Source organism: Oncorhynchus tshawytscha, linkage group LG07 (assembly GCF_018296145.1).
Source record: "Oncorhynchus tshawytscha isolate Ot180627B linkage group LG07, Otsh_v2.0, whole genome shotgun sequence".
Classification (NCBI taxonomy): domain Eukaryota; kingdom Metazoa; phylum Chordata; class Actinopteri; order Salmoniformes; family Salmonidae; genus Oncorhynchus; species Oncorhynchus tshawytscha.
In genome coordinates, this window is record NC_056435.1 from 56,474,325 (window position 1) to 56,487,602 (window position 13,278).

At 44.4% G+C, this 13,278-nt stretch overlaps 1 protein-coding gene across 2 annotated transcripts in view; it reads left to right on the plus strand.

The window, feature by feature from the left end:
* LOC112254877 (F-box only protein 42) overlaps positions 1 to 10,249 on the plus strand; it is a 32,203-nt gene extending 21,954 nt beyond the window's left edge. The window contains exons 6-10 of one of the 2 annotated variants that reach the window (XM_024427817.2): positions 3,441 to 3,551; positions 3,791 to 3,944; positions 8,092 to 8,148; positions 8,269 to 8,385; positions 8,516 to 10,249. In XM_024427817.2, coding sequence (XP_024283585.1) covers positions 3,441 to 3,551; positions 3,791 to 3,944; positions 8,092 to 8,148; positions 8,269 to 8,385; positions 8,516 to 9,556 — 1,480 coding nt within the window. In that variant the 3' untranslated portion in view covers positions 9,557 to 10,249. The remainder of the gene's footprint in view (positions 1 to 3,440; positions 3,552 to 3,790; positions 3,945 to 8,091; positions 8,149 to 8,268; positions 8,386 to 8,515) is intronic. The other variant, XM_024427816.2, reaches the window with a different exon arrangement.
* Positions 10,250 to 13,278: the final 3,029 nt, after the last annotated feature.

Genomic DNA, 13,278 nt, shown 5'->3' on the forward strand with positions numbered 1-13,278 from the left:
CAAATGCATACAAATGCATTCAAATGCTAGCGTCAGAAGAATTCACCAGTTTCGCTGGTGTACCAGTACGCTCCTTCTCCTGTCTTGACATTTGAATCCAAATGTGTACTGATCAACAGTGCCAAACTAACAACTCATTGTATTTATCTGGATCTGGATTTTGGACTTGCCCATGTGTTGGATATTTGTCAACAACTAATGCCCCACCAAACCTGGATTCTATAATTGTATAGAATGTGTAGAATCTGTATACGATGCTTTAGGCTAGAAACAAGCTGTAAAATGCACAATAAAGACGTGGCTATGGTGAACATGGGGATATATTTTAGACTCTATGGCTGAGTTATACAACCTTCAAAAGTCAATGACCTCAAACCGTTTTCTTTTACACAGAACAAAAATATAAACACAACTTGCAACAATTTCAAAGATTTTTCTGAGACAGTTCATATAAGGAAATCAGTCAATTTAAATACATTTATTAGGCCCTAATCTATTAATTTCACATGACTGGGAATAGAGAGATGCATCTGTTGGTCACAGATACCTTAAATAAAAAGGTTGGGGCATGGATCAGTTGAAACCAGTCAGTATCTGGTGTGACCACCATTTTCCTCATGCAGCGCAACACATCTCCTTTGGATAAAGTTTATCAGGCTGTTGATAGAGGCCTGTGGTATGTTGTCCCACTCCTCTTCAATGGGTGTGAAAAATTGCTGGATATTCTGTGGGAACTGGAACATGCTGTCGTACACGTCGATCCAGAGCAACCCTAATAATGAGTGACGTCAGGTGAGTATGCTGCCATGGAATAAGTGGGACATTTTCAGCTTCCAGGATTTGTGTACAGATCCTTGCGACATGGTGTTGTGCTTTATCGTGCTGAAACATGAGGAGATGGTGGCAGATTAATGGCACAACAGTGGGCCTCAGGATCTCGTCATTCAAATTGCCATTGATAAAATTCCATTGTGTTCGTTCTCTGTAGCTTATGCCTGCCCATACCATAACCCCCCTGCCACCATGGGGATCTCTGTTCACAACGTTGACATTAGCAAACCGCTCGCCCACACGACGCCATAGAAGGTGTCTGAAATCTGCCTGGTAAAATTTAAACCGGGTATCATCCGTGAAGAGCACAATCTCCAGCATGCCAGTGGCCATCGAAGGTGAGTATTTACCGAATTGCAGTCAGGTCAAGACCCTGGTGAGGACGATGGGCACGCAGATGAGCTTCCCTGAGACGGTTTCTGACTGTTTGTGCAGAAATTCTAAAGTTGTGCTAACCCACAACGGGTGGCTGGTCTCAGACGATCCCGCAGGTGAAGAAGCCAGATGTGGAAGTCCTGGCCTGTCATGGTTACACGTGGTTGTGAGTTCGGTTGGATGTACTGCCAAATTCTCTAAAAGGACGTTGGTAGAGAAATGAACATTCAATTCTCTGGCAACAGCTCTGGTGGACATTCCAGTAGTCAGTTTGCCAGTTGCACGCTCCCTCAAAACTGTGGCGTTGTGTGACAAAACTGCACATTCTAAAGTGGCCTTTTATTGTCCCCAGCACAAAGTGCACCTGTGTAATGATCATGCTGTTGAATCAGCTTCTAGATACGTCACACTAGTCAGGTGGATGGATTATCTTGGCAAAGGAGAAATGCTCACTAACAGGGATGTAAACAAATTTGTGTACTTCCTTTTAGAAAATACGCTTTTTGTGCATATGGAACATTTCTGGGATATTTTATTTCAGCTCATGAAACATGGAACCAAGATTTTACATGATATTGCATTTATTCTTGTTTAGTATTGTTAGGTTCTAATTTTTCAGAGTAAATAACTCATGGCCACTAGAGAAGCTTAACAAAGTGTAATTCTTCCCAAAGGGTTGTTACAGCTGTAATTCAGAAAAAAAAATTCACACAAGCACTGATATTTAACACTGTCTCCACAACCGAACAGCCAATGCATCCCTGTTGCTAGGCAGAACCTTATTGATATCTGTTCTTCCTCACTTCATCTGACCTGACCTCTATCTACCCCAAAGTGCTCACTCCAGCCCAACTCAAGGCTGTCATGGTTATTGATACCAGACTCTCTCTTCTCCTCCCAGAGGATCCCTGAAGGCTAACAATAACATGCTGACATAATGTAAACGCTATACATTACCCTCTCTTCCTCAGTGACATTGTTAGTTTCTCAGATCTCCACCTGTCTCCCCTTATCAATGTCTGCCACATGTAATCGCTTCCCTGCACTCAACACATTCCAAGATTAGTTGCACCCACTATCTACCTTCCTCCTATAACCCTTAACTACTGGTGTAGACCCTCTACCTTAGCCCTCCATCAGTGACATGAATAAGTAACATTTCATTTTCTCAGAACCCAACAGTATACATTGTTTTCAATGGAAATTGAGTCATATTTTACTGTTGCAATCAATTGAGCTATTCACCTCTTGAAAACAACAGACAATTACTTTTGTCTATCCATGGTAAATTCTACACATACTTTTAATAGTTCAAAACAGATTTCAGCTGGCAACAGCCAGCAGACCAGGGTTTAAACTAGTAACCCTTGCAGTTATGCAAGCACACAACCTGTACCATTAAGGCCCAGACCTTTTGGCAGATGACACATTTAAATGTTACAATAGCACTGCCAATGACAGACTTTTGGTGTTTCTGAATTTGTTAATATTACACAGCTAACGGTTACAGAAATCCAGAATGCAGACAGGCTCTGTAGACCTCTATAAATTAGTGACTGTGTCCATCACACTTATGTTGGGCACCTACCGACCCCAAAAAATGTATTGCTAAAATAAAGGTTTTAGGAAATACAGACAGGCACCACTACTACAAGACAAAACCGCTCACTCAAATAAGCTTGATAATAAAAACAGCTTGAAGAAGTGGAATGGGATTTTTTTTATACCTTTATTTAACTAGGTAAGTCAGTTAAGAACAACAGATTTGTACCTTGTCAGCTCAGGGATTTGAACTTGCAACCTTTCAGTTACTAGTTCAACGCTCTAACCACTAGGCTACGCTGCCACTCCAATTAGTGTTTAGTGTGATTAGATTAGTGTGGCTTGTGTGAAGAATACAATACTTTAACTTGTATTCAGTACAAATCACATTATTATGGAGGCACCTCCTCTATGAGTATGAATTAGGCTGGTTGAGAAGGTTTGAATCCTAAGCAACATGCATGTACAATAGACCAACATAGCTACTGTAGTAGGTCAAAGTTGTGTGCTGGAAAATCTTGGTAGAGCATGGGTGGAATAACATTGTGGGGCTTGTGAATTTCCTTTTTCTTCAGACCAATGCCTGCTTCTCACTTAATTATACTTATAGCCTTACCTAGCCATCAGTGCTTGGTCTTCTATCACTTTACCCTCATCTAGTTAAGCCCGTAAACTTCTCCATGTGCCCTCAGGTGGAACTGCATCGTGACAACCCAAGGACCCCTACCCATGGCCGGTCACTCCTCCTCCGTCATAGGGAGCGACATGGTGGTGTTTGGAGGGTCGCTAGGGGCCCGCCAAATGTATGTCTTTACTTTGAGGAGCTTTTGAGTTTTTTTCTGCACATTTTTACTATGCTGTGCCAAACCAGACATTACAATGGAACAACCTGACACATCAGTTAAAACACTTAAAATAAATACAGTTGTGGTGTAGCGAGACAATGTTCAAAGGTTGTAATGTGAATGTCTTGAAAGTAAAGTGAAATCATGTCATTAAACTGTTTTTTTCAATGCTGATAGTTGTCTGTGAATCTGTTAAGGTGTGTGTGCTTTTGGCTCACCGTGTCCCCCTGCTCTCTCCACTGGTCCCAAATCAGGAGTAACGAGGTGTGGGTTCTGGATCTGGAGCAGTGGTCCTGGTCCAAGCCCACCATCTCAGGGCCATCCCCACACCCACGAGGAGGCCAGTCTCAGGTCAGGATGATGTTTTTCCTTCACACCTTCTCCCCTCAATACCTCCATCACCCTCTACATATCTCAATTCCTGCATTTCCACCACACACCCTCCATATCCCCACCATGTAGTATTTCAGATTATTTAGTAAATACACTACCATTCAAACATTTGGGGTCAGTTATAAATGTCCTTGTTTTTGAAAGAAAAGCATTTTCGTGTTCTTTATTATATCAAATTGATCCGAAATACAGTGTAGAAGATGTTAATGTTGTAAATGACTATTGTAGTTGGAAATTGCAGTTTATTTGTATTTTTATGGAATATCTACAGAGGCCCATTATCAGCAACCATCACTCCTGTGTTCCAATGGCACGTTGTGTTAGCTAATCCAAGTTTATAATTTTAAAAGGCTAATTGATCATTACAAAACCCTTTTGCAATTGTTAACACAGCTGAAAACTGTAGTTCTGATTAAAGAAGCTATAAAACTGGCCTTCAGACTAGTTGAGTATTTTTATTTTTTTATTTCACCTTTATTTAACCAGGTAGGCTAGTTGAGAACAAGTTCTCATTTACAACTGCGACCTGGCCAAGATAAAGCATAGCAGTGTGAGCAGACAACACAGAGTTACACATGGAATAAACAAATTAACAAGTCAATAACACAGTAGAAAACAAAGGGGGAGTCTATATACAATGTACAATGTGTGCAAAAGGCATGAGGAGGTAGACGAATAGTTACAATTTTGCAGATTAACACTGGAGTGATATATGATCGGATGGTCATGTACAGGTAGAGATATTGGTGTGCAAAAGAGCAGAAAAGTAAATAAATAAAAACAGTATGGGGATGAGGTAGGTGAAAATGGGTGGGCTATTTACCAATAGACTATGTACAGCTGCAGCGATCGGTTAGCTGCTCAGATAGCTGATGTTTGAAGTTGGTGAGGGAGATAAAAGTCTCCAACTTCAGCGATTTTGCAATTCGTTCCAGTCACAGGCAGCAGAGTACTGGAACGAAAGGCGGCCAAATGAGGTGTTGGCTTTAGGGATGATCAGTGAGATACACCTGCTGGAGCGCGTGCTACGGATGGGTGTTGCCATCGTGACCAGTGAACTGAGATAAGGCGGAGCTTTACCTAGCATGGACTTGTAGATGACCTGGAGCCAGTGGGTCTGGCGACGAATATGTAGCGAGGGCCAGCCGACTAGAGCATACAAGTCGCAGTGGTGGGTGGTATAAGGTGCTTTAGTGACAAAACGGATGGCACTGTGATATACTGCATCCAGTTTGCTGAGTAGAGTGTTGGAAGCCATTTTGTAGATGACATCGCCGAAGTCGAGGATTGGTAGGATAGTCAGTTTTACTAGGGTAAGCTTGGCGGCGTGAGTGAAGGAGGCTTTGTTGCGGAATAGAAAGCCGACTCTTGATTTGATTTTTGATTGGAGGTGTTTGATATGAGTCTGGAAGGAGAGTTTGCAGTCTAGCCAGACACCTAGGTACTTATAGATGTCCACATATTCAAGGTCGGAACCATCCAGGGTGGTGATGCTAGTCGGGCATGCGGGTGCAGGCAGCGATCGGTTGAAAAGCATGCATTTGGTTTTACTAGCGTTTAAGAGGAGTTGGAGGCCACGGAAGGAGTGTTGTATGGCATTGAAGCTTGTTTGGAGGTTAGATAGCACAGTGTCCAATGACGGGCCGAAAGTATATAGAATGGTGTCGTCTGCGTAGAGGTGGATCAGGGAATCGCCCGCAGCAAGAGCAACATCATTGATATACACAGAGAAAAGAGTCGGCCCGAGAATTGAACCCTGTGGTACCCCCATAGAGACTGCCAGAGGACCGGACAGCATGCCCTCCGATTTGACACACTGAACTCTGTCTGCAAAGTAATTGGTGAACCAGGCAAGGCAGTCATCCGAAAAACCGAGGCTACTGAGTCTGCCGATGAGAATATGGTGATTGACAGAGTCGAAAGCCTTGGCAAGGTCGATGAAGACGGCTGCACAGTACTGTCTTTTATCGATGGCGGTTATGATATCGTTTAGTACCTTGAGTGTGGCTGAGGTGCACCCGTGACCGGCTCGGAAGCCAGATTGCACAGCGGAGAAGGTACGGTGGGATTCGAGATGGTCAGTGACCTGTTTGTTGACTTGGCTTTCGAAGACCTTAGATAGGCAGGGCAGGATGGATATAGGTCTGTAACAGTTTGGGTCCAGGGTGTCTCCCCCTTTGAAGAGGGGGATGACTGCGGCAGCTTTCAATCCTTGGGGATCTCAGACGATATGAAAGAGAGGTTGAACAGGCTGGTAATAGGGGTTGCGACAATGGCGGCGGATAGTTTCAGAAATAGGGGGTCCAGATTGTCAAGCCCAGCTGATTTGTACGGGTCCAGGTTTTGCAGCTCTTTCAGAACATCTGCTATCTGGATTTGGGTAAAGGAGAACTTGGAGAGGCTTGGGCGAGGAGCTGCCGGGGGGGAGGAGCTGTTGGCCGAGGTTGGAGTAGCCAGGCGGAAGGCATGGCCAGCCGTTGAGAAATGCTTATTGAAGTTTTCGATAATCATGGATTTATCGGTGGTGACCGTGTTACCTAGCCTCAGTGCAGTGGGCAGCTGGGAGGAGGTGCTCTTGTTCTCCATGGACTTCACAGTATCCCAGAACTTTTTGGAGTTGGAGCTACAGGATGCAAACTTCTGCCTGAAGAAGCTGGCCTTAGCTTTCCTGACTGACTGCGTGTATTGGTTCCGGACTTCCCTGAACAGTTGCATATCACGGGGACTATTCGATGCTATTGCAGTCCGCCACAGGATGTTTTTGTGCTGGTCGAGGGCAGTCAGGTCTGGGGTGAACCAAGGACTGTATCTGTTCTTAGTTCTGCATTTTTTGAACGGAGCATGCTTATCTAAAATGGTGAGGAAGTTACTTTTAAAGAATGACCAGGCATCCTCAACTGACGGGATGAGGTCGATGTCCTTCCAGGATACACGGGCCAGCTCCAGTATCTGGAGCATCAGCATTTGTGGGTTCGATTACAGGCTCAAAATGGCCAGAAACAAAGAACTTTCTTCTGAAACTCATCAGTCTATTCTTGTTCTGAGAAATTAAGGCTATTCCATGTGTGAAATTGCCAAGAAACTGAAGATCTCGTACAACGATGTGTACTACTCAGCGCAAACTGTCTCTAACCAGAATAGAAAGAGTGGGAGGCCCAGGTGCACAACTAAGCAAGAGGACAAGTACATTAGTGTCTAGTTTGAGAAACAGGCGTCTCACAAGTCCTAAACTGGCAGCTTCATTAAATAGTACCCGCAAAACACCAGTCTCAATGTCAACTGTGAAGAGGCGACTCCGGGATGCTGGCCTTCTGGGCAGAGTTGCAAAGAAAAAGCCATATCTCAGACTGGCCAATAAAAATAAACGTTTAAAATGGGCAAAAGAACAGACACTGGACAGAGGAATTCTGCCTAGAAGGCCAGCATCCCAGAGTCGGCTCTTCACTGTTGAAACTGGTGTTTTCTGTGAAGGAAGTAGTACACAGCATTGTACGAGATCTTCAGTTTCTTGGCAATTTCTCGCATGGAATAGCCATCATTTCTCAGAACAAGAATAGACTGACGAGCTTCAGAAGAAAGTTATTTGTTTCTGGTCATTTGGAGCCTGTAATCGAACCCAGATATGCTGATGCTCCAGATACTCAACTAGTTTAAAGAAGGCCACTTTTATTGCTTCTTTAATCAGAAAAACAGTTTCAGCTGTGCTAACATCAATGCAAAAGGGTTTTTTAGTGATCAATTAGCCTTTTAAAATTATACATTTGGATTAGCTAACACAATGTGCCATTGGAACACAGGAGTGATGGTTGCTGATAATGGGCCTTTGTACGCCAACGTAGATATTCCATTAAAAATCTGCCGTTTCCAGCTACAATGGTCATTTACAACATGAACGATGTCTGCACTGTATTTTTGATCAATTTGATGTTATTTCAATGGACAAAATGTGTTTAAAAAAAAATAATAATTAAACAGGGACATTTCTAATTGACACAACTTTTGAAAGGTATCTGTCTGTGTTTTTACAGGGAATACAAGTTACCTTTTTGTGGCTCGTATAGATGGTTATCTACATGTTTTAAATGTATTTTCTCCTCTCTCACAGATTGTGATTGACAACAAGACTCTTCTTATTCTGGGAGGCTGTGGAGGCCCTAATGCAGTGAGAGCCTATGTTCTCTTATGAAAGGCAGCATTATTATTGTCCATGCATAAAAAGCTCTGCCTTCTTGTTTTGCTGTTTGTGACTCTGCACCTCCCTTCTCTCTCATGTCCCTGCTAGCTGCTGAAAGATGCCTGGCTCCTGCACATGGGTGCCCCACCCTGGACATGGCAGCAGCTGAGGGTGGAGAATGATGACCATGGAGCCCCAGAACTGTGGTGCCACCCTGCTTGCAGGGTATGTGTGGCTCTCTGTCATCTATCCCCTGCCTCACTGCACTAAACACTGTTGGGATATTGTTTTGTAGGTTTACTTTCATCTCAACTTCCTTCGTTGTTTTCTGTCGTCCATCCCACGCTCTCTCCAGGTTGGACAGTGTGTAGTGGTGTTCTCCCAGGCTCCGTCTGGCCGTGCGCCACTCAGCCCCAGCCTGAACTCTCGGCCCTCCCCCATCAGTGCCTCTCCTGGCCCCCTGGGCCCAGAGCCCCCCTCACTGCGCTCCCAGTCCCCTTTAAGGAGCGGCGCCGCCGGGGTCGTCCTGGGGGCAGTTGAGGAGGCCCCCTGTGTGAACGGCCGCTGGGGGACACTGAGACCACGTCCCTCGGCCAGAGGGGGTGCCAGAGAGGGTAGCCCCGGCTCCTCCCCTCAACAGCCATCCCCCTCCCAGGGGCCTGACAGCCCGCCTCTGCCCTCCCTCCATCCTCTACTCAACGGTTCATCCCCCTCTCCCCGGACCAGCCCTGCCCAGGATGCCTCCCCGCCCTCTCGCCCCCCTGTCTCCTCGGACTACGGCTGGGAGTCTCCCCCCTCAGCCACCCACCCCCTTTCTGAGGTACCCAGCACTAACGGCGTGCACACGCCTCCACCTGCCCCTGACTCCCCACGCACTCCCCCGGGGGCTGTGTCCCCCGCAGCCCTGAGACGAGGCCTGGAAGCTGTCAAAAACCTGTCCTCTTCATCCTCCTCAAACCCCTTGTCCCAAGGAGCTGCTTCAGGAGGAAGTGGGGGAGGAGTGGCTTCAGCAGGAACATCCCCCTCTTCCAGCCCGCCACAGGCTGCTGCTGCCGGGTCTGATGGACATTCCATCCCGCCTATCGCACGGCGGCTTGGCCACCACCCGCCCCAGAGCCTGAACGTGGGCAAGCCCCTGTACCAGTCGCTCAATTGCAAGCCCATGCAGATGTATGTCCTGGATGTGTCCCGAGCCAAAGCAGCTGGTCTCGTCTCCTGGAGGGTTTACGGGAACGGCACCCCCGCTGCCGTCACAGGCCCCCCCGAGACCAGCCTTCACACTGTGGTCCAGGGTAGGGGCGAGCTCATCATATTCGGGGGCTTGATGGACAAGAAGCAGAACGTGAAGTACTACCCTAAAACCAACGCCTTGTACTTTGTGCGCGCTAAGAGGTAATGCAGCGATGGCTGGGTTTGTGAGTGACGCCAAAGTGTTTGCTAGGTAATGGACGATCAATCCATCCTAACCCATACAAGGGAAGTCAAACAAGGCCTTTTTCCTCTACCGCTGAGGATTGTGGGAATAGAATGTGTCACACTAATTATTGACGTCCCTCTCCCCTCTCACACTAACTTCTCCCTCTACCCCCATCTTCCTATCACATAACTTAAAAGAAAATATTTCAGACAGTACATTTAATAAGACACTTGAGGATGTTGTTGCTATAATGGTGACTGTTGGATGAATGGGCATCCTGACCTCCCAACACCTGCTGTGTGTGTGTGTGTGTGAGAGAGAGAGAGAGACGAAGGTTGGTCAAATGGCCTGAGTGGACAGCAGTTCATCCCAAAAGATGTAGACAGTTTCTTTTCCTCTTTGGTCGCCCCGCTTTGAACTTACTGAAAGAAAAGAAAATGGAACGAGCCTTGCGCTTGCTTACGAGGGCGCAACAGTGGACAACAGACTACCTTGCTTTTTTTAAATCACTCTTTCAGCCTGCATTGTTTACATTGGAATCTGTGTGAGTGTGTGTAATAGCATGGATGTTGGTGTGTGTGTGGTGTAAATGCATGTTGGTTGTTGTTTAGGGGGAGGTTGCTGCAGTGTACTGTGTAGCATAAGAAAACAATAAAGGCCTCCATGTCTTAACTGTCAGGTTGTGTTTTATTGTTGATTAATTCCTGACTGGACTATAGTTAACTGAGGTTCCAGGTCTAAATACTGCATTTATTGTAAGAATGAAAACCACCTCACAGCTTTTGTACATGATTGCACTCCTGCTCTTTTCACAATCTATACACCAATGATCTGATTGTGATGACATCACCTGTGTTGAAAATAGTGGTGACAGTTATCACAAATAGCCTAGCACACAGTGCTCATAAAATGAACTTGATTTTTATCTTGGCACTAGAGGTGTAGTTCTTCTCAGACACATTAATCAACCTTCAGTGGAGTGGCTAAGCTGATGTGTCCTGAAAGTATTTTGATTCTGGGCCATCACATATTTGGCAAACATCTTACAAAATAAAGGTTACAAATAAAATAAACCTTTTGACTTGAGGTTGTTTGTAGGGGTGCCAGGTAGGTTCTACCTACCAGAGAAAATATTGATTTCTCCTTTTTTGTTTGGGAGGGAATGAGTCCCATCTGATCCGTCAAGTCTACACCAACACAAAGGACTCATGTAAAAGTCGGTATGGACATACACTTTTCATAAACCTTTACAACATTGGAAAAAACTTAAACTGGGTTATTTTTGCATTACCAAAATAAACCATCACATAACTGTGAGCTCTGGTTCCTCAAGAAACGTCCTGTACCTCTGGCCTAAGAGTCTAGCCCGGTAACGGAGTAGAGTGAACACACGTGACCTCAGTATTGCAATTGTCCTTTCATAAAGTGATGGGTAAACCCGGTCTCATTAATACAATCAGATTGCGATCAACTCTACCACACAACTATAAAGAGTGTCACATCTCTGTAGTCTTCACTACACCTTAAATCATCACGGTATACATCACACCAAAACAAATTGAATACCACATGCAAAAAGTTGTGGTCAGTCAGACAATCCAATTCGCCATCAGATCTCCCGCTGGGAAAGGCCACGAAGAAACAGCGGAGACCGACGTAGATTAGTAGTCAAACAATAGACATAAGTAGATCCTGCGACACGCCTACTGACACGGCTACTGTACACACTTTTAATAAACTGTCTCTTAACGAACTTCCAAACTGAGGGTAGAACATTTCCTCTCTCGCGCCACTGTCACAAACCCACTTTTGCGCAGCTGATGCTGGCTATTTAACAGGGAATTAAAGGGGAAGCGCCCTATTGGAAGGAGAAGCACTGAGACGGTTCAGACAAATTCAGGGCGGTCACAACACGACTGACAGGAACGACTCCTGGGTCAATTTCCTGATATTCAGGCCCAAAACAAAGGATGGGATGTTCTGATGGTGCACTATTGATACTGCACTAGCTAAAGTCTAGGCCTCTAGTGGCCCCTGCGGTTATAGCCGAATCAAATGAATGGGTATGGGAAACACGAAAAACTAACACGTTGGCATTAAAAGAGTAATTTTGAAACAAAAGCTATGTTCTAAAAGAGGCAGCTTGATTACAGTACAATGACTGCTAAATCCTCTATTGCAGCATTTCCCAATTGTCAAGGTCATTCCCACATGAAAAAATACTACAGTATACTGTAGAATACTACACTACACAATGTAGAATTGCTCGATCATGTGTAGCACTTACTATAGAATGTTTTAGTATACTGTAGAATACTATAGTAAATACTACAGTATTATCCAAAGAAACAATTGTAAATATTACAGTAATGTCGGCAAAAACACTACACTTTTTAGCTATAGTAAATACTGCAGTATTTCATTTGAATATACCCTGCCCATTCCCTCCCCCATATCCCAATTTGTGCCACCCATAAGTGAGAAACCTACATGCCATGTATATATAATGTGTTCCATTCAGGTTATAGGAAATAAACATTGTCAATAGAGAAATACAGAAAACAATATAAACCAGAAATTCGACATCAGTAGACCATCCCCTCACCCGCTCTGTTACTATTGAAGAAATTAAGACTATTTGGAAAAAAAAGAAAAACAAAGCACCTGGGGAAGACAACATTGACAGTACACTCATCAAACAAGCACCTGATGAATACCTGCACCTCCTTTCTAACCTCTTCACCACGTCTCATGGAAGGCTATTTTCCCCTACCGTGGAATTCTGCAGTTGTCACAATGATTCACAAACCTGGTCAGCCTCCTCAGTCATGTCGGGAAGCTGTGTGAGAGTACTCACCCAAAGACTGAGCGGCAACACTGAGGAAATGGGCCTCCTTGGAATCCACCGAGCTGGCTTTGAAAAAAACAAGATCAACTACCAATAACATTCTAAGACTATATAAAAATATATTTTTTTTTACAAAATACAAAAGTACAAAAAGTGTGTGTGTATATAAAAGTGTGTGTATAAAGGTGGATGCATTCCTTAGCCCCAGCCCCTTCTCCCGGCACACGGCTGTGAACTGTAATTTTAATGAAGTTGGTTTTAAACACAATAAACTTATGTCAGGAAAGGAAAAAAATAGAGTAACTAATCTATGCCTGTTCTAATAAAACCTTAGTGCACTTAGACTCGGGGGATGCTTTGCTTGACCACACCCTCCTTCCTTGCTCCTGGTCTGCCCTGCCTCTTCCACCAAATCATTTGTTTTTAATGTACAGAAAAGAGCAGATGCTCTGAGCTGCCCAATCAGGTCTATTGCCTATTGTCGTTATAGAAAAGAGCAGACGCTGTCAACTATTGTTCAGACCCCAGTCCTACCTACTTGCTATTTTAGTATTTCTCCAGTAGGTTTCCTCAAGGAGAAAGACTCCACTTTATTTCAATGATAATAAAACAGAAACACTATAGTAAATACTACAGTAATGTCTGCAAACAAACTACAGTAAATACTACAGTCTGCAATAACATGACAGTAAATACTACAGTAATGTCTGCAAACGAACTACAGTAAATACTACAGTCTGCAATAACATGACAGAAAATACTACAGTGTACTACAGTCTGCAAAAGGACCATTAATTACTATAGTATATACTACAGTTGTCCTTTACTGCAGTGCTTATACTATAGTTTACTG